At 48.5% G+C, this 23271-nt stretch overlaps 6 protein-coding genes across 6 annotated transcripts; 1 reads left to right on the top strand and 5 right to left on the bottom strand.

Moving 5' to 3' along the window:
- Positions 1-294: 294 nt before the first annotated feature.
- N7537_000795 (1-phosphatidylinositol-3-phosphate 5-kinase FAB1) lies at positions 295-7834 on the bottom strand (the record flags this gene model as incomplete). Its single annotated transcript, XM_056891853.1, has 2 exons — positions 295-400; positions 453-7834. 2 exons carry the CDS (start codon positions 7832-7834, stop codon positions 295-297), a joined length of 7488 nt encoding a protein of 2495 aa, XP_056756848.1.
- Positions 7835-8200: 366 nt separating this feature from the next.
- Positions 8201-12231, top strand: N7537_000794 (uncharacterized protein; the record flags this gene model as incomplete). Its single annotated transcript, XM_056891852.1, has 4 exons — positions 8201-8258; positions 8311-8408; positions 8482-9083; positions 9111-12231. 4 exons carry the CDS (start codon positions 8201-8203, stop codon positions 12229-12231), a joined length of 3879 nt encoding a protein of 1292 aa, XP_056756847.1.
- A 970-nt stretch (positions 12232-13201) lies between these two features.
- N7537_000793 (SUR7/PalI family protein) lies at positions 13202-14299 on the bottom strand (the record flags this gene model as incomplete). The annotated part of the gene is made up of 2 exons (XM_056891851.1): positions 13202-14098; positions 14162-14299. 2 exons carry the CDS (start codon positions 14297-14299, stop codon positions 13202-13204), a joined length of 1035 nt encoding a protein of 344 aa, XP_056756846.1.
- A 1142-nt stretch (positions 14300-15441) lies between these two features.
- Positions 15442-16731, bottom strand: N7537_000792 (glycoside hydrolase family 5 protein; the record flags this gene model as incomplete). The annotated part of the gene is made up of 6 exons (XM_056891850.1): positions 15442-15971; positions 16031-16128; positions 16185-16249; positions 16306-16458; positions 16515-16573; positions 16629-16731. 6 exons carry the CDS (start codon positions 16729-16731, stop codon positions 15442-15444), a joined length of 1008 nt encoding a protein of 335 aa, XP_056756845.1.
- Positions 16732-17636: 905 nt separating this feature from the next.
- N7537_000791 (SGNH/GDSL hydrolase family protein) lies at positions 17637-18739 on the bottom strand (the record flags this gene model as incomplete). The annotated part of the gene is made up of 5 exons (XM_056891849.1): positions 17637-17840; positions 17892-18147; positions 18199-18448; positions 18501-18583; positions 18648-18739. The coding sequence occupies 5 exons, from the start codon at positions 18737-18739 to the stop codon at positions 17637-17639; spliced, it is 885 nt and encodes a 294-aa protein (XP_056756844.1).
- A 584-nt stretch (positions 18740-19323) lies between these two features.
- N7537_000790 (tRNA (34-2'-O)-methyltransferase regulator RTT10) lies at positions 19324-22963 on the bottom strand (the record flags this gene model as incomplete). The annotated part of the gene is made up of 3 exons (XM_056891848.1): positions 19324-20118; positions 20174-22891; positions 22946-22963. 3 exons carry the CDS (start codon positions 22961-22963, stop codon positions 19324-19326), a joined length of 3531 nt encoding a protein of 1176 aa, XP_056756843.1.
- Positions 22964-23271: the final 308 nt, after the last annotated feature.

Raw genomic sequence — 23271 nt, 5'->3', positions numbered from 1 at the left:
GTGGCAGGGCTTCCAGGGTTCTGCTTCTTATAGCATAAATACAAAGTAGGCGATTTACAGAGAGACATATTAGAAATTGACATGATCTCATTGAGTAAAGGGAAATAATCTGGGACTGGCTATGAAAATGCTGATATGAATTGAGCGTGATGAACGAGGCAATGCAAAGTCATGATAAACAGAAATTCGCAACAAATGAAAGCATCACGCCGTGCTCCGCCTCTTCATGCAAATTCATCAAGTCGTAAATCATTAATGTAAGTTGTTCATGGTCGCAGATCAAAATGAAGACCATTAGTAACCGGGGTCTTCCACAAACCCGTTCCCATCAACAGTCTCAGCTTCAGTGGGGTGGTTCTCATAGCGGTACATCGCACTTGGCTGGAATTGATGCCAGCAGCTAAAACTGTTAGTATTAAGTTGCACAATCGAGAGAGGATATATCAACTAACCTTGGAGCTTGAAGCACATATCGAGCCATTGCCTCACGGAAACGGCCCTTGTATTCCCTGGGACTCGTAACCGTTGGGCGATTGCGGCCACCGCCACCAAATCCTTTGTCCTTGATCCAGGACTCGAGTTTTTTGTCCCAGGTGTATGTGCGGATGCAGTCAATGATCCCTACCACCAGTTCGTTGCGGCTTTCATCGATGGCGATCATGAGCGAGTAGTCCATGACGTCTTGGCGACCCAAGAAGAGTGTGTCATTCCACACACTTTGGCCAAGAAGCTTCTTTGAGTGCTCGCGGGCAAAGAGAGGTGTCTCATAAATGAAATCCACCATGTTCTCGTCCAAGAGAACCTCGTTCCGTTCGCCGGTGCTCTCTACTTTGCGGTTTCGCATTGAGCCTTTCAGATCGAAGATGCGCGTAGGAACACGGTCGTAGAACAAGTTCTCCATTAGCAACAAGAACCAATTGAACTCCGTTCCTGTGACGGGGTTCTTGATGATGACTTGGTAAAAGCCAAACATCTTAGCGATTGCGGAAGGGAGTTCATGGAACAAGGCTTCGGACATGATTTGGAAATAGGCAGGGGCAAATTTGAGGAAAGCCTGCGTCTCAATGGGCGAGAGTGATTTGAGAATGAAACGGTCGTCAAGGGTCTTTAGGAACAACGATTTTGTTTTGCCGCCTTTTGAGTCCCACTTTGCGCACCGAGACAATGACTCGACGATTCGATCTGCCACACCACACTTTTTGCGCAGAGCATCAAACTGCTCAGCGTAAAATACTTTGCACAGCATCTTGGCCTGACCTTCTTGGAATTGATATTTGAGGTGTGTGCCCGTAGGTCGCAAGAGAGCATGTTCGACCTGTGCTTCCTTCACAGCCTCGATGTCACCTCCGTCGTCTGGTTTGTGTTCTTCCGCCTCATCAAACCGCTGTTGAATGCTCGAAAGTTTTTCTTTGTAGTCGGAAGAGTCTAAAGCGAACGCTACCAAAGAGCTTGGTTCATCCTCGCGAACAATAATGTTGCAATCAGCAAAGACATGATCCATGACACTGAGTGGATAGTCGAGAGACGGCCACCCACTTGCAGAACGTTCAGACCAGAAGTTTGTCAGAATTTTCAAAAGCGTAGTGCGGTCATGTTTGGGGAGTTCTTTAAAGTCATTTGAATCGTCCTCTGCTGAGTGCTTGGTCTCTTCGTGGGAATCTACCGGATGGAGATCCTCAACCATGTTTTGATCCTCATCACTTTGATGGTCATCTGCTTCGCCACTAGACAGCAATTGGTTGTCTGCACGGAGTGCCCTGTCCACTTCTATAGGTGCTGGGGAAGAATCATCTGGAAGAGAGGGCTCATCATGAGTTATATCATCATGCGTAAGTTCATCGCTCTTGCGACTCATGTCGTCCATTGGGATCCGTGGAGCCGATGGCAAAGATTCATCGCTATCAACGGGTGGTTCACGTTCTTCAACAGCCTCTCGTACATTTCGATAGACCTCCACGATGGGCTTCGAGGACGCCAATGGGAATGCTCGGGACTGAGTGCCCTTGGCAGCGCGTTGACGTCTTTCGCGCTGCCTCTCCTTTTCGAACTCACGGCTCAATTGCTCAAAATGCCTGGCGAGATTGGAAACCTGCGACACTCCCTTTTTACCTGGAGCAGACCGTGGGATAAGTGAGTGACCTGAGGCAAATCGGGTACTCTTGAGGGAACTCAAGCCGAAACGATCGGTCAGCTTTCTATCCGATGACTTTGTTGAGGTTTGGCCTGCAGGCTTTTCCGGATCGATTGGGTTTGTGAACGCTAATTTCAACCCTGAAAGTTGAATGCTGTGAGATGATCGTGGTAGATTCGCTGGCTGAGTCTGAGCACGCACAAGCGGAGGAGATCGTACCTTACCGGTACGTCGAAAGGCTGGCTCGGTGGGTCTCGGTATCGCTGATGGCCGACGCACTGGGGTACTTGGCATGTCAGAAGCCCCGCTGTCTTCGGTCCCATTCTCGGTTTCTTGATCAGCAATTTCAACAATCTCAGAACTTTCCGGTGGTGATGATTCCGAAGATCCGTCGCCGGGGATCATCACTGGATGATCAGTGTTGATTGGGGGTTCATTCGAAATGCCAGCATGGCCGACAGAGCTGCGTTCTGACTGACCAGTAGGAACAGCCAAGTCGAGATGACGAACTTCTTCTTGTGAGACAGCCTCATCCTGGGGAGAGGACTTCGTTCCACCGGCTGTATCGAGTGATAAAGTTGCTTCCTCGGCCGACGCTGGAGGCGAAGGTAACTCAACTTGTTCGAGTTCCTCGCGGTGCTTTTTGCCAGCATGCTCCTCGACAACGGAGACTAGTACATCCTGTGCCTTTTCTGGTGACAGTGTCATGCGTCGCATCATCCGTGGCCTGTCAACTGCCAGGTTGTGTTCATCCTCAACGTCTGTAGGAGTTTGAAGGGCATCATCTGTAGAAACCGATGCTGCGTCTTTGTCGAGGAAGATCTTTTTGAGTTGCAGCGTTGCCATATGCTTGATATCCTTTTCCGATGGGAAAAAGTTCATTTCGAAATCGGCAAATGTCATGTCCCATTCGACAACTTTTTCTTGAACTGCACGGATGACGTCATTCAGCGGTATAATCTCCCAGTAGCGAGAACTTGTGTATCTGTCTTGTAAGTGTCGGACTAAAGAGCTATGGTCTTCATGACCCTTCTTGATCAAAGTTTCGATTTCCGTCTTGCAGCTCTCAACTAGCTCGGGAATAACACTTGTGATTTTGATGCTTTTCAAGCGATCTTGTACAGACGCCATAAATTTGCTGAGACGTTCCTCGGTACGCAAGTATACTTCGTTCCTCAGCTTCAGATCGTTGTCCACTTTCCAAGTGACACGAGGCCGTGGAACGATAATCTCGAGAAGACGAATGGGGTCATATTGGACTCGCACAGCAAGATCCCTGTAGCCAAAATAGTGGAAGTAATCCCGCCGCAAATCATGCGAACAACCTCCAGTACGAGCAAGCAAGTGTCTTCCCCAGAAAGACAGCTCCAAGTATTTTCCGAATGAGTATTTCCATGTGCTCGACGACATAGGCATGACTTGGGTTTCATTGCCACAGATTTTGCAACAGCTCCACATCAGCACGGAATTATGGAGCCCACGGAGCTTAGGAGGACAAGGCTGGACCAGGACGCTGATCTGAGCCTCACCATGGACGTACTGGCGGTGGTGTTCGAACATGCGCTTCTCGCAGCCGTTGATGTTGCATACGGAATTTGCTGCATGACAAAGGTCCTCGACATACTGCCCAATTGTGAGATCCGACTCGAAAATTGTGTCATCTCCATGCTCATTGTAGAACTCCAGCGCAAAAGTATCGGGCCCTGAGCAGGGAACTGATGTTGTTGTGCACACAACACTGTAGAGAATAACCAGGTTCTGATGCGCATAAGGGTCAAACATGTTAGGATTCCCCGCCACGTAGGCTTCCCACTGGCGTTTTTGGGTTTGATGGTGATGAAGCGCCCGATCGTACTCGGCTTCATGCGCAGCACGCAATACTTCCTTGACTTTTGCTGGCGCATCTTGTGGTGATTGATGGACCATTTCCGGGGTGATGAGGACAAATTTCTGCGGTTTGGCCTTTTCATCTGTGGTCTGATGCGAGTTGCGGTCTTGATCACGAAGAGATTTCAGATATGAAAGTCTGCGTTCCATTTCGCGCGCACGCGTCAGGAGATACGGAGGCTCGAATTTGACGAAAGGAGAGGCCGACAAAATCTTTGTATTATAGTCGTGAACCATATCATCATGGTATGTCGGCATTGGGATGTTATCTGGAACTTTTGCAGCATCAGCATCAACAAGAAGTTGGTTATCAGAGATATCGCAAAGTTTCTCCTTTGTTTCCTGTTGCACAGGAGGTGGGTCGATTAGATGTTCGCCGCCTTCGTGAGTGATAATCTGGGGACTGCATTTCTTGTCTTTGTCGAGCTGAACCGTCGATTCTTCGGTTGATATCCTCCCGAATTCATCCCGCATAAGATTGGTTTCTAGGCGAAGATTGTACACAACGTAGATCATGAACTCAGTGATCCTTTTCACATTCCCGAGGACTTGATCATCTCCTCCGCGTAGGATAATGGTACACCCGAGCTCTTTCGGACAGCCGGAGATGTACATATATGTTTTCTTTCGACCATTATGAACATAGGTTTTCACGTCGAAACTGCTGCATTCACTATGCAATGTGGTCGTCAAGAGCTTGTCCATAGATGTCATAATTCTAGTCTGTGTGCATCTCGACACAGCCTCGAGAACAGATGGCTTCACGTTGTATGCAGTCGCAATTCCAGCTTGCTCGAGGAGGCCAAGAGCCAGGCCAGAAACAGTTTTCTCGACCAGCAGTAGGCTTGGACGCAATGCTGAAATCCGACTGACCAAGTTCTCTAGAAACTCGCGCTCCTGTCGAATAACAGGTTCGAGACTCATGAAATGTTGTTGCTGGCGAGCGTATTCAAGAGGAAACGTGATGATCAAAATGTTTGGACGCAAAATGTTGCGCGACATGCCTTTCAGAGCCAAGTTTTTCGTGAAAACGAGTCCCGATACATAAGAAGTGTCACTAGGTCGGCCACCGGGAATTTTCTTCAACTTGACGTAGTGTCGAATGTCCATATCATCCCCTTTTTGGACATCGGGGTCGACCTCGTCTGCTGCTTTCAATAGTATTGGCATCAAGGCGTTTTCCCAGCTGTCGTCATTTGGTACGGCGGATTCTACAAGCAGTTGATGCAGAAGCTTTCGTACGTGTTCCAGACTGGCTTTGTTCAATTCCACCGGTGGGGCATCGGTGCCCCTCATTGATGAGCTCCGAGTCATCTTGAACCCGACCTGCTTTGGATTCCCGGGTAAAGATATGACTGGCACCGAGGTGTCATGAGGAGGCATGCTATCCTTTGCTGTCCTGGGCGAATGGCGCGGTTGATAACTGCTAGTAACACTCAGGTTCCGACGACGGGATAAACGAGGTAGATTCACGGCTCTTGAACTGGTGATACTGGCTTCGTCTGCATCTCGATTAATACTGGGAGTACTTCGGTCTCCAAAAGCAGATCTGCCCTTTTTCATGGCAGCGAGAAGCCCACCAAAGGATGCTCTCTCATTTTCACCCCCACTCTTGGACAGGGCGCCCTCAGAGACTGCAGACAAGAGACTAGGTTGCTCATCGCCACTGGATGCGTCATCCGAGAGATATTGAGCAAGGTCAGGGTCAATGATATTATCCTTATGGAAGGCGGGGAGTCGAGATTCAGCATCTATGTCTTCTGCATGTCGGCGTTGGAAGGGGGCTCGATCTTCATGATACGATTTGAAACCCCGAATATATTGCTGACGAGAGTGGTGACGTTTATGACTGATGGAGTGCGGTCTTCCCCCCAAGGAGGACCGCAAAGAGCGCGAGGAGGTAGGTCGTGCTAGAGGGCGATCAGAATCAATTTCAAGGATCGCCGAGCGGCGGTTATGTCCCTCTCCAGCCCGTCGTGTGGCCGGTATGGCCATCGTCGGTGTTCTCAGAACGTGATCGATCGATTGAGATACAACCGAAGATGAATCATCGTCATCTGCAGATGCCCGCCCAGTATTAGTCCAGCCGAGTTCGGAGACTCGAGAATTGGGCACTATGGGGCTCTGCTCGCTATCGGAGAATTCAGATGAATCATCGTCGTGCGCGTTGATCATCTTCTCGCAGGGTTTGCAAACCCGAATACTTCCAGGTTGCCCGAACCGTGTTCCCGAAATAAGAAGAGTGCATTTCGAATCAAAGATTTGGCCACATGTTCGACAGTGGTGTTTTCTGCGAAATGTTGTGAAAGGTTCTCCACAATAGAAGCAGTCTTTGGCATTCTCGTCCCGCATCCAGAAGTCCCTGCTAAGTAGTTTACTCCTTAACTGCGACAAAAGACCGTCGCCCCCGGCGGGAGGTTGGCGCCTAGCTGATAGAGATTGACCAGTAGCCCGATCGAATTCAGTGTTCAAAGGGGGCAAAGAAGAGACCGTTGTGGTAGTTTCGGCCGTGGAGGCCCGTGAAATCACGTAGCCGGGCAATCGCGCCGCTCGGGTTGAGGACGCTGACTCTTCATTCGACCTGCCGGGGGTTTTGACCTTTGGAGGCTCATTGGTGTTCGCGCTGTCACGAGGAATATTTGTCTCCATGTTGGTTTGGAGTCTTTCAGCATTGTATGGTACTTCATCATGAGAGGAAAGCGTTGATAGGCTGTTTGACAAAGAAACTGAAGCTTTCGGCTCTTCAGAAGGGAAAGATATTCGTGATTTTGACCTCTCTTCCGAATACTGTGATGTATGGTCCTGGGGTGACTTAGGTTGCTTGTAATTTTCCATGTTAGCTGATTGCGAGGTGTTTTCGGGCAGCATTTGTTGATCTGGAGTAGAAACAGACTTCCGAGACTGGTTCTCTGGAGTATAGGTTGCCGAGAAGAGTGAGTCTTTGGAGTTAAATTCCTCATGATGGTTGTCATGCATCTTTGCAGACAGAACCGGCGAACCAGAAAGGTTCTGACCCAATGAAGAGGATGTTTGACTCATGGAAAGATCTAAAGGGCCTTCCTTGCTGCCGATACTTATCGATCCTGCATTATGGTTTCCCTGGAAGGAGCCATTAACGGAGCTGCTTCTTGAGCGGTCGGGGTTTCCGACAGCAGGATCTGCCACGATGGCGCTACCAGTGGTCTTCGTTAACGGAGCGATACTGGGTTTGATTCCAGGGGATGGCGACACAGAGGCCTTGGAAGATATGCTGCCACTTTTGGAGGATATTCTTGATCTCTTTCCTACGTTCGATGATTGTACAGAATCTTGATGAATGTGAAAGTCAGGCACAACAGGCGAGTGGAGCCTTGATCCTTGTGACGAGTTGGGCTGCGATGGCGGGTAGTCGACGGAGCTTGTAGCAAGATCTGAGACTGGTTTTGCCATCGAAGGCTCCGACAAAGGACCCTTGGCTGCAGGAGTTTCTGTCGCATTTTTGTCTGTAGACTTTCCGCCACCGCTGACAATATCCCTCACTCCCCCGACGGAAGTCCTAAAGCGACTATACAGACCGCTTAGTCCACCTTGTAACTCATCAGACAGCCCTTTCTCGTCTGATGTAGCAGCTGGATCTGGTGGGCTAGTGAAGTCGTTGAAGAGAGTGAGCGATTCGGACTGATACGCTGCATTATGGTAGTTATCCAGGGCTGCATTCATCGATTCTCGTTCAGTCTGAGTCGTGGCCATAGAGTCATGTGATCCGCGTCGCCCAAGAGAAAGCGAGTTGGAAGGCACAGATGCACTGTGCGAGTCCTGGGACTGCTGAGAATCCATGGCCAAGTTAGGCAGAAAGGTCTCGGATCATCTCCATACAGGCTTCAGGCACCGTTAATAGCCGAGCATTCGGGGCAGGACTGCGGGAAGGTCTCGGGTTTGGCGGGTTTGGAGAAGGAGAAGAAGGTCGAGGTTCCAATAAAGGCGTCTGTCAGGGTAGTCAAAGAAACTTCTTTGAAAAAAAAGAATAGGTCCCTTTGCCCTCCGCACTTTGAATGACGTGGTGGTGCTGAGTAAGCTAGGCGCGTCTCCTAATCGATAAGACGCGGTTGAGTGGTTGGTTTTTGCGGTACGACCTTTCCTTTTTTTTGGACAAACACCGGGGATACAGACATTCCATGTTCACTGCTTACAGTCTTACCAGCTATGACCCATATGCTGTGTATCAAGTTGATCACAAGGCTGGATTCGCACGATGAATCTAGTGAGTCCCTGGATCGCGGCTTTAGCCGACCAATGTCTCTCATTTTATCTAGGTCAAAATGATCAAGATGATGTCCAGGTGGAGGATGTTGATGGATGCCTCAGTTTCAGTATTTGCAGCCCCGTACCGAAGGCAGCCGTTGTTGTATTGGTAAGATATCTTCACCGGGTGCGAAACAACGAAAAAAGGAATTGTCGCTAACTGTGTGGCTCCTGTCTATTAGTGGGAACAAGGAGAGCACAGTCACCGTGTCACACTTACGGACTCAAAGAATCAGGTTGATGCGATTATTTCACGAGACTCGCCGGACACACAGGGAGCAACCTCTCCCTGCCCACCGTCGATCAAAGGAGGCCCCAGGCACCTGGTTGAACTTTCCGATATCAAGCTCATTTTTACATACTCAGCAGCTAGCCCGGATGTCTGCCTTCACATCAATAGCATTATCATCCACCGGAATGCGATCCCAAAAGGGGATGTGCCGAAACCAAAACTCAAGAAAACAACGGCTCTCAGGGCCCTGATGACTATGGTGTGCGAGAAAATCCAAAAGACCCGAGGGCATACTAGCTCCAACAGTCAAAAATTTACTAGCTTGACTGACCCATTCAATTCTCATCGTGATCAAACCATGCCTCATTCTCAAATCAACCCGGCATCACAATTACTATTCTCCCAACCCGCTCCCAATATGCTTCATGGTGCACCGAAGGGTAATTCAATGGCCAATCGTGTTTCCATAAACGGATCATCAGATCTTCTAGAATTGCTTGCGCCTGCCCATCCGATTCAAACGAAAGAGACAGCCACCGAAGATGAAATAAAGTGAGTGGCACTTCAAGACATTAGCAGATCTCCAACTGGAATACTACCCTTATCCCGGAGACTTGCTAGCAACACTGCTGATGCGACGTGCGCTAGTAAATCTCCTACCAATCCGCCTTACACCACTATCGCACAAGACGTGGACAACTTAGCAGACTGTAGGAGTCAGGTTGGACAATCTCCAAATCAGTCAGATGATCATGGCCAGGCTCATACCATTGGAACTGTGGAAAACCAGCAGTTTTCAAAGAAAAGAAATCGTGACAGCACAGATGCGCCATCACCAGCAGCTCATGACGATGACCTAGGTCCACAAGGCCGGCAAACCCCAAAGACATCACCCTCCAAAAAACGGCAGCGTATCGATGCTGGAGAGGTAATGCCAGCGGACCCAACAGGATTTGACCAAGTGCAAACCAAGCCCGTGCCATCACTTCCTAACGGGGGGGTCACAAGCACCAAACTAGGCATTGTGTACCCATCCACAACAAATCCATGGGAAGGAATGACAAAAATACCTTCGAGTGAAGTTGATATTCCAAAAGATCAGGCAGAACTGTTGGAAGGGCTCAAATGGATCCCTCAGGACCCCGGAGTATCTGCACCTATATGCCATGTACCGCCTCATCTTTTGATGCAGTGGAACAAAGTTGCACGAAGAAGGCAGCATTTGGCAGAAGAAGCAGAGGCAGAAGCAGAGGCAGAAGCAGAGGCAGAAGCAGAAGACGAGGAGGAGGAGGAGGAGGAGGAGCAAGTATCTGAACGTGCCCCTACCCCGACCCCGCAAGATCCCTATACATCTCCCCTACCCCTACCATGGTCTTCATCCCCCAGTAGGAGTCCCGCTCGAGATGTTCTTCCACGGGACACCGCTTCTCCCCCAACATTCGTAAGGCCTACCAGAAAAATTCCTACGCCAAGCAGTACTCAATATAGCATTGATCGATCTGGAGAAGATGACGATGTGAGCATGGTGAATGGATCTTGCAGTGCTCCCCAGCCAGGGCAGGGGAATATCAAAACAGCAGACCAACAACGTTCGCCGTTTCTTGAGGAAGTACCCACAAACCCGAGAAACCCAGTGTCTTTGGACCACGATCCCGATGACCCATTCCCAAACCACGAGACTTCAACATCGCTAGATGTAGTCAACGACCAACCCCAAACTCCATTACAGGGACATTCTCACGATGAACCACCTGTGGAGAATCCCCCACTTAAATCTGAAATGCGTGATGAATCAAGTAGCGATGAGAGCGACGAGCCAGAGATGGAAACACATGTTCCTCTCGCTCTGGGTGGAAGCCTTCCATTAAGCAGTCAACCTGAGCAGGAAATTCCTAGCTCGGGGCCGTCGCTTCCAAAATTTGCAGGGGAGCCCATCCAAGTGGTAGAGACACCTGCAGTCCATACTACAAGTCTGAATCCTGATAAGAAAAGCAAACAGAGAGCTGGGTTGCCCCCGGGCTCTCAGCAGCCATACTCTCACGCTCCGAAGACATACCCCTCGTCTCGCATTCTCAATACCTACCGCTCACAAGATAGCAACAGGCACAGTTGCCTATCCCAGGAGGCACCAAATTCGTCTTTGCCGGTATTGGAAGACGAATCACTGCGAGTGGATGTGCTTGGTACTCAGACTCAAACGAGCAGCGTACATGCACCATCACAGGCGACAGTCCAGTCGTCCTCGGATGTTATACTTGATTCATCGAGACCTGCTCAACGACAGCGTGGGTCATCTATCTTCCATTTAGATCCCTCGGACGACCCGTCGTCTTTTCCTTATGGCAGGTGTCACTCGCTGCCCAGGTCTCAACTTCATGAACCAAGCCAAGATTCCTCGAGAGGACCCCTTTCGCTCGACGGAGCCTCGCAGTTACCGGACTTGTCCCCCATGGAATTCACCACCTGGGTCGCTGCTCAGAGAAAATCACCATCCAAATCTTCACGTTTTCCGCACACCGAGAGTGCTGATGCTGTCAAAAAGGCATCTCACAGTCCAAATGTCGAGTTGGTAGCACGGCGACAGGGCTTTATCGGAAAGTCTAACAAGTACGCTGAAGCACAGACGATCTATGAAAAGTTCTGCAATGATTATTCGCTGTATTCTGGCGATTTTGCTCACTTCACTGAGATGTGCGCGAAACTGCAGACAATGCGGCAAACAGGCCAACTACAACGGTCGTTTCTCTGGGATGACTTCGTCATCCAACATTTGGAAGAGTACCCGCGCCACTTTGCGGACCTTTCATCCCAAGAGTCCAAGGCACTTCAATACGAGCACTTCTTCTGCTCCCGTTTCTCCCGCCCCCAGCACAAAAAGAGAAGCCTCACAGCCCACGGAGTTGACATAGTCGCGTCTCAGTTTGTTCTGCGTACTAGTGCCGAGCTAGGAAACCCGCCGGTTCCACATCAAGCGACAACCCAAAGCGAGGTAGCCCAGGATAAAGTGGTGCAAAGCGAAGTGCCCAACACTTCTTTCACAACCAGTCTTGTGGAAAAAAACTCAACCCTCCATGCCCAGTCCTTTGGTGATGCCCCTGTTCCGGATGTCTCCATGCCCACTGCTAGCACCGGTCCGGATTCCGTGGAGGTTAAAAAAGAATCAGATGATTCTTTCAATGAACCGATTAGCTCGCAAATTATCACGAGCAGCAATGATCAAAAACCTGTGCTCTCCAGTCATGATGAAGAGATGGTTGATGCAACGCAATACGACCCAGATAACACTCGCATTGCGCCTGATGCGAACGACGTTGACATGACCGAAACTAGCATGGACGAAATTGACGAGATACAAGGAGATGATACTCACCATGAAACCGCCAGCATTGAACTTGGCGATGACACTGACGATCGGCGCTTCTCTGCCTCTCCCGCCCCGCCCGCGGCCCTGGGTGGGCTGAAAGCTACCGAGCCCGAGCCACTAAGGCAACGAAGACCCTGGTTCCGATCTCTTCGGGAAATATTCCCCAAAGGTCCTGTGTGGTCCGACGACCCCGACACGCCATTCAAGCGTTGGGCTCGCCAAGACCAGAACGTTCTTCAGGAACTCAGGCGTCGCGGTGGAGCTAGGGTCCTAACTGATGAGAAGGGGGTCATCCGTTGGCCCACCTACAATCAGGAGAAGAACCCTGATCCCTAGGGATTGTAATTGTTCAAGCACTTTCCATTCAAGAATTGTATTTCTATTTTCTATGGGCCGGTAGCTAACCCAACGCATCGGCAAGGAGTACGCATAAACGGCAGATACCATTTCATTTCATGCTTACTCGAGGAAAGGGACACAAACCATGGGATGGTGTACTATCTCATTTTTTTTTAAAAAAAAATGAGGTTTCGTGTATTTTTATTGTGTAATACATATTTCCTAATCACCTGGCTAGCCCCTGGATGTTGAATCAGAAGATCCAAGCCTTGAAACCCCTTTCATATCACTAATGACAATACTTTGTATCAACCCATAATTCACTAAATCCTAATCATACGCGTGTTTCATAAAGGGGAAAAGCCACAAAAATCCCCCAATCAGATTTCTTCTTCCCAAATTCCCCGTGGGGCCCCAACGCCTCTGACAACATCGAATATCGGTGCAAGACAGTGAAGTAGAGATCGGCAGCAGTCAGGCTCGAGCCTCGCTGCAGATCCTAGCTTTGGCCTTTACGGCCCCCAGGCCCGCAGGGGTTATTGTCTCATCTCATGATGTGAGCTATTTAGACCCCCGGCGAGGACTTCATGATTTAGAGATCTGTGAGATATTTTGTTGCTGGCGGTTTGTAGTATCCTCTTATATTTGGACAAATTAGTTAGTTCTACGAAATAGGAGAGATTGAGCCAGATGATAATTGTGGATGGACTTTGTATTTGAAAGAATTTGCAGGCAGATAGATACTAGTGATTCCTTCGTAGAGGACCAGAAAAATATACAAAAATGCAATTGTTCCCTCCCACGGAGATCATAGTCCCGTTGTGCAAAATGACATGAAGATCATAAAAATTTAGGGAAAGGACATGGTCATTAAAAAAAAATGCAAAAAGCCACGAGAACGCCTTGGTATCACCAATCTAAAATCGCTCCAGAATTGGGTGTACAGTCATAGAAAACCCGCATATTTTTAGGCATGACGGAAGGGCTCGTAGGCGCTTGACTGTTGGTTGTTGTGGGTCATGGGGATATCATTGTGGTGGGCGGGGGGAGGGTAGGAGGTGTTGTAGCCGTGCTGGGGAGCATAGGGCTCCTGGGCACCGAAGGGAGGGTGGGCGGCACCAATGGGCTCATAAGTATAGGGAGCCTTCTCTGCAGTGACGCTGCCGCGGTTGTTGCGGCGGTCCTTGTGGCTGTAGGGCGAGCGGCCGGAGCAGCAGCAGGTGCTGAGCATCCAGAAGATGGTGGCTCCGAGAGAGAAAGCAACTGCGAGCCAAGTAGCGACGTAGATGTTCTTGCCCAATCCTACCTTGACACCGTAGACCTTGAGTGCTGTGCCGAGGGAGCCCTTTGCGATGGAGAACATGATGGTGGAGGTGAGAGATGCGGCAAGAGTGAAGAGGAACGAAACAATGGAGACAATGGTGGTGACACAACTGCCCCAGCGGCTGAAGATGGCGAAGATACCAAGCAGGACCTGAGCGCAGGTAGCAATGAAGGCGACGAGGTAGGCGATGAACATCCACTTGGAGACGGCCTTGTAGACTTTCATGATCTTCTTCATACTGCTACCAAGCTCGCTCTCAAGCTGGGTCTCGCTCACGCCCAGGACTGAGGCCGGGTTGAAGTAGAACTGGGCCTTAGGATCTGTGCAGGAGGAGACGGTATCCTTGTTGTCGGTGGAATTTCCCTCGCAGTAACCCCAGAGACCAATGTCGTAGAAATCAGCAATGTTGGCATCATCCTGCAATGTTTTGATGGTGGAGGAGACCTCGCTTGCGGTAACATCAGTGATACCGGCATCGCTGAGGCGATCTGTGATTTCTGATGTAAGTGCCGATCCTGAACTGATGTTCGAAAGGTCAAGCTATAGATTATTGGCATTAGCGGATGTAGTAATCACGTAGAGACTTTGATTTTGATCACTTACACGAATGAAGTATAAATTGTTCAACGTAGAAGAACTGGCTTTTGTGCAACCCAATGCCACCATAATGATGCAGATCAATGACGCGATAGTCAAGACATAGGGCGTGAAGATACACGCAATGCGACCGGCTTTTCCCATAATGAATTAAGATGTATGGATGGAAAAGATGGGAATACAGATAAAGATGGTGAAAGATGGATGAGAAGTGGAGAGCTGAGATTGGGGGGAAATGACTTTAATATAAATGCCCAGAAGAGAGTAAACAACGTACAACCTAACGCACAGCCTCTAAAAAAGAAACTCCAGCCTCCCATGGAAGGAGGCGCAGGATCAGCGGACCAATCAGTGGCTGAGCAGTCACGTCGCCGGGGGCCACGTTTGCTTCTATTTGAAGCTTGAGCTAGTCCTATTTGGGTCTAGCGGGATCCTTCCCTCTATTTATCCCTACATCCACACAAATCAACACAGTCAGATCAGTCAGGACAACGACAATTTAGAAATACGAATATTGTTTATATGCAAGTCATATTGTCCTAAGCATTATAAGCTGATTGTATCGATCTTAAATGTATTAAGGTATCCCCAATCTCTACATTTATAGTGTACATACAAAATTCAATCTATCAAACCTTCGTCATATCCATGTTCTGACCGCTCCAAGATCAACATTCCAGTGGCCAAAGCAGGGTGATTCTCCAATCCGAGCCTCGTCACCCTTGATCAGCCTTGTGGGTCATTTTCAAATTTTCCCTCTCCGCCTCAAGACTGCGTAAGCCTGGGTATGGAGTATCGTTGTACGAGATGGATGCCAGGCTCCCCTATTTTTCTCTTGGCATTATCTCCCGTATCCCATATCCCGCCCTTTCCTCCAAGGCTATACCATTCCACTCTCCGCTGTCTCTCGACTAATGGTGATGCCTTGTTCTATATTTATTTATCCAATTAATTTTATTTTTTTCAGATAAACTTCTCTAAATCCAGGTTAATCCCGCGCTGACAAACTTAAATATTGCGCAGCATCAATATTCCGAGATCTTTTCCGGAAATACCATGCGCTGATCGACAACACCTCTCATATGGCCACAACTGATACATGAGCTATAGCCATCATTGGGATTTCTTTTTTTCCCCTACTACCTTTCTGAAGAAGAAAAAAAAAAAAACACATGCAGTGGTCAAGAAAAAAATTTTTTTTTAAAAAAATTGTAGCAACCGAACTCGATAACTCACATGCTACATACAGAGTACTTATGTTTCATATTCGCCTCAATCTACAGGGTTTACTCCAAGTATGGCTCAAGCGTCGACAACATCCCCTTGTACGCCGTCCCACTGGGAGGCTCCATGCCAAAGATATAATCGCCCCACCAAGGTCCAGCACCCCACCACAATGCGCCGAGCCAGACCTCCGAGTTATCACCTAGGTAATCAAGCATGCCTGTAATCGCCGTCTTACAATTATCATTCACACCGCCGGCAAACTCGCCTATAACTCCAACCTTTTTATTATCCTTCAGCCACTGCGTCGCGTCCGTCACGCGCTCTTTTCCAATCGTCGTCGACACACACGTCTCGCTCGTGCCTGATCCATCCGAGTCGAGGTACTGGTGCATCTGGTAGACGATCTTGTCTTGGGGATCGGTTAGGGCCTTCAGGTTATCGTTCTCCTTGGTCCAGGTCCATGCGCCGGTGTAGGAGTTTCCCTCGACGAAGATATATTGGCTTTTTGCCCCGGCTTCGCGGATGCCGTCAATGGCTGCCTGGTTGAGCTTTAGGACGAGGTCTTGGTCCATGTCGTGGTATTCGTTGTCTGTGCATGATTCGGTTAATAGAAGGCCTGTGATGCGACTAAAGGGTTGGGGTACTGACTTGTGTCGAAAATGACTAGCTCATTCGAAACGAATTTGCCTGCAACGTTCTTCCAGAATGTCTGGAAGTCGGAGGTGGTTGAAATGATCTCGCCGTTGCTGTGTGCACCCATAAGCCTCGATTCATTCGCTCCTCACTTTGATAGAACACTTACTATCTTCCATAGTTATGCGGATCAAGCACCGCATGGGATCCTGCATCAGTGATGGATTTGACCGTCTGCAACTCGATCAGTATCCGCTTGTTTCTCTTTAGGTAGATATGGCACAACATACCGCGGTCAGATTGGTTAGATAGCCAGCGTCAAACTCTCCTGTCATGGAGTTCGGTACCAGCCGTTCCATCCTGAAGGCCACCCGGAAGATGTTCATTCCTTTTTCCTTCAATGTTTGGATCGCGCTAGCATCGGGGAAGATATAATCGGTTCCCTGTTCCGGTCTTTATCAGTTGAGATCCTCCGAAGATATATATTTAGCCCACGCACATAGACGCCAGGTAGGTTGGTCTCGCCAAATTCAGCTCCAGATTCGCTTGCTCCGAACCCTATACAAGAAATTTGGTCAATGGATAATCAGAAATATCTTTTGAATTCATGGACTCAAACATTTGAAAGGCGAAGCTCTCTTTGCATGGTTGTTGGCAGGAGCTGCTGCTGCGGATCCGGCCACAGCGGCGAGGAGAGCAATTTGATCGAGTCTCATATTGAAAATTCAAGCCCTTTGTTGTGTGGAATCAATGGTTAAGACTAGAAAAGAAAAGGAATGATGCGACGGCAATGCGAAATGATACCAACGGCCGGGGCGAACTTGGGCATTTTATAGTTCTCTTGTCAGTGAATTAACGTACAAGGCCGGGTAACTAGCAGGATATCCCAGAACGCATCACACGGAAATTGATGACAGAAAATGACACGGGGTTTCATAAATATTCAGTTACTAGAGTGGGTTTCTGATGTCGAATAGGTGGAATTTACAGCAACTTCGGATATTATAGTGCATAACAACAACAATCCATCACCAATGAGGATCCACAGAATCATGCATCACGATGAGAAATGGTCCTTCTTGGCGACCTTATGCGAAACGGATAGCCAAAAAGGCAATGCCCCGGAGTCTTCAGGTTTCTCCGTCGTGAAGAATTATAATTATCTACTGGACACACTACCCCGCTTCAATGAGGCTTTCTTCAGGCACAGGTGGCTTAATTATGCATCACTTTGTTCCGAGGGTATTGATATTTGAAGCCGTGGTGTTTCGGGTATCGATCGGCGTTCATAGTCGCCGACATGCAGGGGTGGTGGATTCATACTCCGGGGTTGTGGGGTGTAACAGCTCCAATGTAGCTAATTTTTTTTTTTTTACTAAACCAAGAACACAATTTATTTTTAATATGCTGTAATAATTGATGGAGATCAAAGACCAAATGTGCGAGTCAGGTAAGCGTGACAAATTGATTGCAAGCTGAAACAAAAACCATCGTGCTCAAAAGTCTTGATACTCGCTCGGAAACAAAAAGGCCACATGTGCAGCTTATACATAACTATTTGAAACTTGGGTCTTACCACTCTTGACCCTGCGTGTAATTTCCCCGGACTATCCGGATCAGACTACCAAGCACCGAGAGAGTGCATGTGCTTTTTCATATCCGCTGCCTGCAGCTTGTGGTATGCATAGCCCGGGTGGTAGTCATTCCACCAGACGCAGGTGGCACCATCGTCATTGATACAACTAGCGTCAGTGAATCCATATGTTGTAGGGGCGTCGAGGACTTTGCTCATGAAGGCGAAGGAATCGTAGAGAACGGTTGTAGTCTGCAGCTAGGTTAGCTGATCATGTATATATAATCAGAGACAAGAACTTACGCCACTGTTGTCTGAAATGAACTCATTGACCATTGTTTTTAGGGCAGCGTTGAAAGCCGCGAGCCACTTGGCGTGGCCAGCCTCAACGGTTGCCCCTTGATTGGCAATCTGGGGAGATCGGCTTGTAGGGGGGACATTGAGGAAGATGAACTTCCGTCCACCATTTGCATAGAGCTTTTCGGCTTGAGTCTTATACTGGGCCATGATCTTTGGAATCAGGACACTGGCGTCATTACTTGACCAAGCCCAACCAATGCTATAGATTGGGGAGTTAGTCTAGTCGCTAATAGGGATCTAGGGAGCATACTCATTGATTCCAATCCAGAATCCAAAGACTGCATTGTCTGAAGTCCATGGTGCAGTATCAGGCTTCTGGCTGTATGCCGTCTCAAAACTGGCGACTTGCGTTACCATATCTTCCTTGGTATTGGTACTGACAAGGGAATTGTCGAGGGATGCTCCTCCAACAGCGAGGTTATAGCTGAGGACTTTTGAGGCATTGTTCACAGTAGTCAGGTATCCCACCCAGTTGACACCGCCAGTGGTTGTTCCGGTACCTGTTGTTTTGAATCAGTCAATCCTGCTTGCCAAACGGCGAACAAAACCTACCCAGTACCGGGTTACCCATCGGATTGCCAGCAGTTGGCTGCGTGCCACCGACATCGAAACTGGTCATGGTGTAGGAATTGCCACTGCGGATTCCTTTTAGCTCCCTTCCCAGCGAGCGATAAATAGAGGATACAATTCATCACCCACAATGTAAAGAAATAACTGTCTGTAGCACGAGTTTGTAAGGGAGCAGCAGCAGCCAGCCCAGCACCGGCGATCATACTAATGAGATGCTTCATGATGAGGAAAATATGCAATGCCTATGATAGTCTATTGGAAGAAAATACGCACACGTCCATAGTTCTTTCCTTATATACTTGTACTCAACACTCCAAATATTGTTTTCTTCCGAACCAATAAACCAAGGGCCGAGATCATAAATTAAAACACAAGACTATCATTTAAATAAGGTCAATCATTTCCTCAAATGGAGGCGTTCCGACTCATCCATATTAGGACAAAATGACGGTATCTCTGAAACTGCGGGGTAAACATGGAGTAGTGTTGGAATAATCAAGCTATTTCACTATTGCGGAGAAGTTGAGTAGTTCTTTGGAGTTGTCGAATACCCTAAGTTCCTATATTGGCCAGTCGCATGACTTTCCTCTACTGAATATGGATGCGTCATGCAGCTAGAATGCATGCCCTAATTCGCTTCTGTCTTCCTCTTACCCGAGTAGTTTGCTACTATCTTCCTCTTGCCCGGTGGATTTGCTATCGTCATCTCATTTTCCAAAACTGTAGTCTCACATGATATCATCTATGTTCATATTGTTGCATTGAAGTCTTATCTACATCCGACATCGAATCGGCATCATGCAGATTAGGCTTGATCCGATTCGGCAGCGAACATCTCTATGCCCACACCGCATACAACCAATCGCGACTGTTGTAGTTCCGATCCAGGTACTTGGTTCTCTGCGGGGAGGGCATTCCCAGACCCATGGACAAGTCCCAATGCTGCTATATCAGCCACAGAACTGTATGTATCCCGTAAGAATCTGACGATGATCCCCTGCGTGCCAGGCTGTGCGGGGTCCACGGTGATTGACCAGATTTTGACTCGGTAGTCGTTCCCAGAGGATGCCACAGTGATTTTAATGGATTCTGTATTTGATGGAACATCACGAGAGATATGCTGTTTGAGTACTTTAACCGTGGTGACTGCCGCAGCGTGAGCATCAGGGATAGAAACCGTAGCTACCTGTGCATTCGTGCCGGTGTCGGATGGATGTGTCCGTAGAAGAGACACGGAGAGAGAGTTATCATCACCTCCAGCCACAACAACAGTGGCTGTGTCAGAGATAGAAACCAGTTCCATCCCCTTGATGCTGTTGGAATGAATCTGATATCGACTTTCGCATGTGATGCTTTCTGGTGAGATGGAAGATCCGTCGAAAGTTTGTTTGGCCCTCAAGGAGGATTGTGTGATTGTGTAAAATGGTTCGAGTGTGCTTGTTAGATCCCACAGTGTAAAGTGGCCATCGGTTGCTGCGGTAATAAGACTCACGGTAGAGCTCGTGACCAAGAAATGTGCTTGGGTCAAACAATTGGTCATGTATTTTCCACGAGCTAGGAGAGTGAATTGACCCCCATTAGATGGCGAAAAGTGGAAGATCTGCAAGAACGTTAGTACTGGGCGATATATTTGAAGGAAAAGAGGCCACCCTTACCTTAAAAACAGAGTTGGAAAGAGCAAGGCACAGGAGGAAACCCCACTTCCCGTCAACTTCTTCTACTTCCAGCAGATCGAAACTAGGTATCCGGAGATCGGAATTCTCATCGTCCTTTGGACTGGCAGCCATCAATTTCGTGGCAACGCCGAAGATGGGAATGGTGCGAACTTTCCACACGAAAAACTCTTCGTATGCAGCACTCGTGAACAGGTATCTCCCATCCTTGGACCAGGTCACCTGCTGGATCCCAGACTTGTGTGTATCCAAGACGCGCAGACACTCAAAGCTACCCCACGGACTAGCAGCCGACGACGAAGTTGGCATGAAAAGACGAACAGTCGTGTCCTCTGCACCAGTCGCAAATAGAGGCCGATCTCCACCGGTAGGGTTGAAAACACCTATCGCTTTGATTTCCCGTCCGTGAGCTCCAGCTCGAAGTAAAGTAGTGGCACTAGCTCGTATGCGGGTGGTCATTAAAGAAGTTCCGTCTTTCCAGGTGAACAAAACATTGTCTTTTTTGTCTCCTGGGATGAAGTCCCAGCCTCGGCGAAAGCCGCCTGAAGCAATGGATACGATATCCGTCAGCTTCGACTCGTTGCGCAGGACGAAATCTTGTGATCTGAATCCGTACAACATGAAATCCCCAGTCGCTTTATCGAAATAGGCGCCTTCGATGTTCCCACCAGTCATAGATGCTGTACGGTGCACCGTCTGTATCGATACAGCATCTGTTCCGCCCCCACAAAGCTGCAATTCATGGAGACAATAAGTTCCGTCTCGCCCACAGGTCAATACAAAGTCCGATTTTGTGCTATCACTCGTAGTAGCAGATGTCACGACGCTGATGTGATTGACAAATTCTCGGCCATGAACACGGCGATTGACCAATACAGGCCCAGCCTCAGAGACGTTATATATAGCAAGGGCGCCTAATTTTGATCCTATAATCAAGTATTGGCCATCGAAGATGAAAGACGCACTGCAAACCACAAATGAGGATGGTAGGCTAAAGGTGACTGTTTCAGCATTTGGATGATCGCTGTTCCAGTCGGAGACGTTGACAAGTGTTATTTCTTCTCCAGTAGGGTAACAGACGACAAAGCTGATTTTTTTAGAAGAATTCAAGGGATCCATCCTGGAAGAATGGGTCTGAAGGAAGAATATTCCAAGGGGTCTGTTGCCAACGTCGCAGACGTTGATAACAGATTTCGAGGCGTGATTATAGAGTCGAATGAATCCTCGACAATTACCGATCAATGCCAGGCCAATCTGGGGCAAAGCGGTCATGACACCAAAAGAAGAAAGGTCAGGTGTTTCACATATTGTCTCCCAAGTGATGGCAATTTCCTCTGCTTGGTTGAGATATCCAAGCTGGATGTGACCTTGTGTAGACGTGCGAAGAAGGTAGTCTTGGGTGACAAATGCAAAGGCTTTCGTTCCATCAGCTGTGGAATTTTCCTTTGTCTTTACTTGGAGGCTAGGTGATTGCGACAAAGAAGCGACAGGGCCACTGCCCAGATGGTCATCGTCATTTTCTTTGATGGGGAAACTTTTCAGCGCACCATCGGCACCTCCGGTGTAAACCACAGTCTCAGAGCCAATTCTGCAAAGATCCAGAGACCAAATGTGCTTTCCAAAATGTGTTTTTATTGATGAAGTCTGGGTGAGGTTATAATCAGTCTTCCCGGCGGATGATGAATGCCAGCTTAGGTCCCACAAAACACATGTGCAATCCTCTCCACGAGAAACCAACCCCATGTGGGTTTGGTTATTATTTTTGATGGCCCTGAAATGGACACCCCAAATGCGAGCCGTGTGCGCAAATGCCTGGACTACACATGACTCGGATCCAACGCTCTCCTCGCCTGCCTCAACAGGGCCAAAGCCTGTGCTTCTCAAATCAAACCCGTCGGTGGAATACGCAGAAGGATCTTGGGCTGTTTTGTGCTCGCAATCCGATACGTCCCAAATCCTCACAGTTCTATCGTCACTGCAACTGGCCAGTATTCTACCAGACTGACCTCCATTCAAGGACGGGATTTGCGGAGAGATGCGGACACCAAATATTGATCCGTCATGCCCCGTGAAGAAATGGTGGATGGAGGCGATTGCATTAGCTTTGTGTGATCCATTTTTATTCAAAAAACACGACCATACGATGATTTCTCCGAAGACGGTACCAGCGGCAATGAGGACATGGGAGGAAGACAGCGCAATCACATCGGCGGAGTAAAGGATAGACTTTACACTCGTCGCCAGCTGATATATGGATATTGTCGTAGTTCTCCCAGGAACCCCACTGTCAAGCACTTTGAGACTTAGGAGCGCGTTGTTTGAAGTGATAAAAAATGCCCCGTAATGGCCATCTGCAGTAGCTGCGCACCCACTCATGATCCAATCTGGAGCAGTGAACTCGGCACTAGAGGCCGACAACGTGACTTCGTTGTCAGAGGCGAGAAAGAGGTTGACCGCTCGCACCGAGCGACCACCCCAGACGATTATTTGGACATGGCTCGAATCATTGTCCTGTAGTCGGTTATTCAAAGTAATGAAACCATGAATATTGTTTCTTTTGAATATCTGGACTTGAGCAGCAACAACACTGGTGGTTTCATCAACCACCCGAAAGGATGTGCCTTGACTTTGAAAGATGAATCTCCTATCGTTCAATACAAACGTCTTCAACGCTGTTATCGGGAGAAAAGCATCAATATGCTGCAATTTGAGTCAGCGGGACGGCGTTTTGACTACAGATATCGCAACACTGACCTCGAGTGAGAGAGACATTGCCAACTTCTACGCACATTAAGTAGAGAAGGGAATTACACGGAATGTCTCAATTGCCTCTGATAAAAGTGTACATCCCACCAACCACCAAAAAAAGCCCACTACTTTTTCGATGATTCCCCGATGTGGTTACATAATACTTCCACTAATCCACAAACGGTAATATTACACACGTGATCTCGCGATCGAGGCGCGGGAGCGAAATGACGCTCGGGGCTCGGGGCTCACGTCACCTAGTCGAGAACTCCCCAATCAGCCACCTGCGAGCACTTCTCTCGCTACATGTGGATTCTCTCTAAAATGCCAGA

Source organism: Penicillium hordei (genome assembly GCF_028827395.1).
Source record: "Penicillium hordei strain IBT 12815 chromosome Unknown utg000001l_segment0_segment0, whole genome shotgun sequence".
In the NCBI taxonomy this organism is placed as follows: Eukaryota; Fungi; Ascomycota; class Eurotiomycetes; order Eurotiales; family Aspergillaceae; genus Penicillium; species Penicillium hordei.
This window is presented reverse-complemented; position numbering and strand designations above follow the sequence as displayed.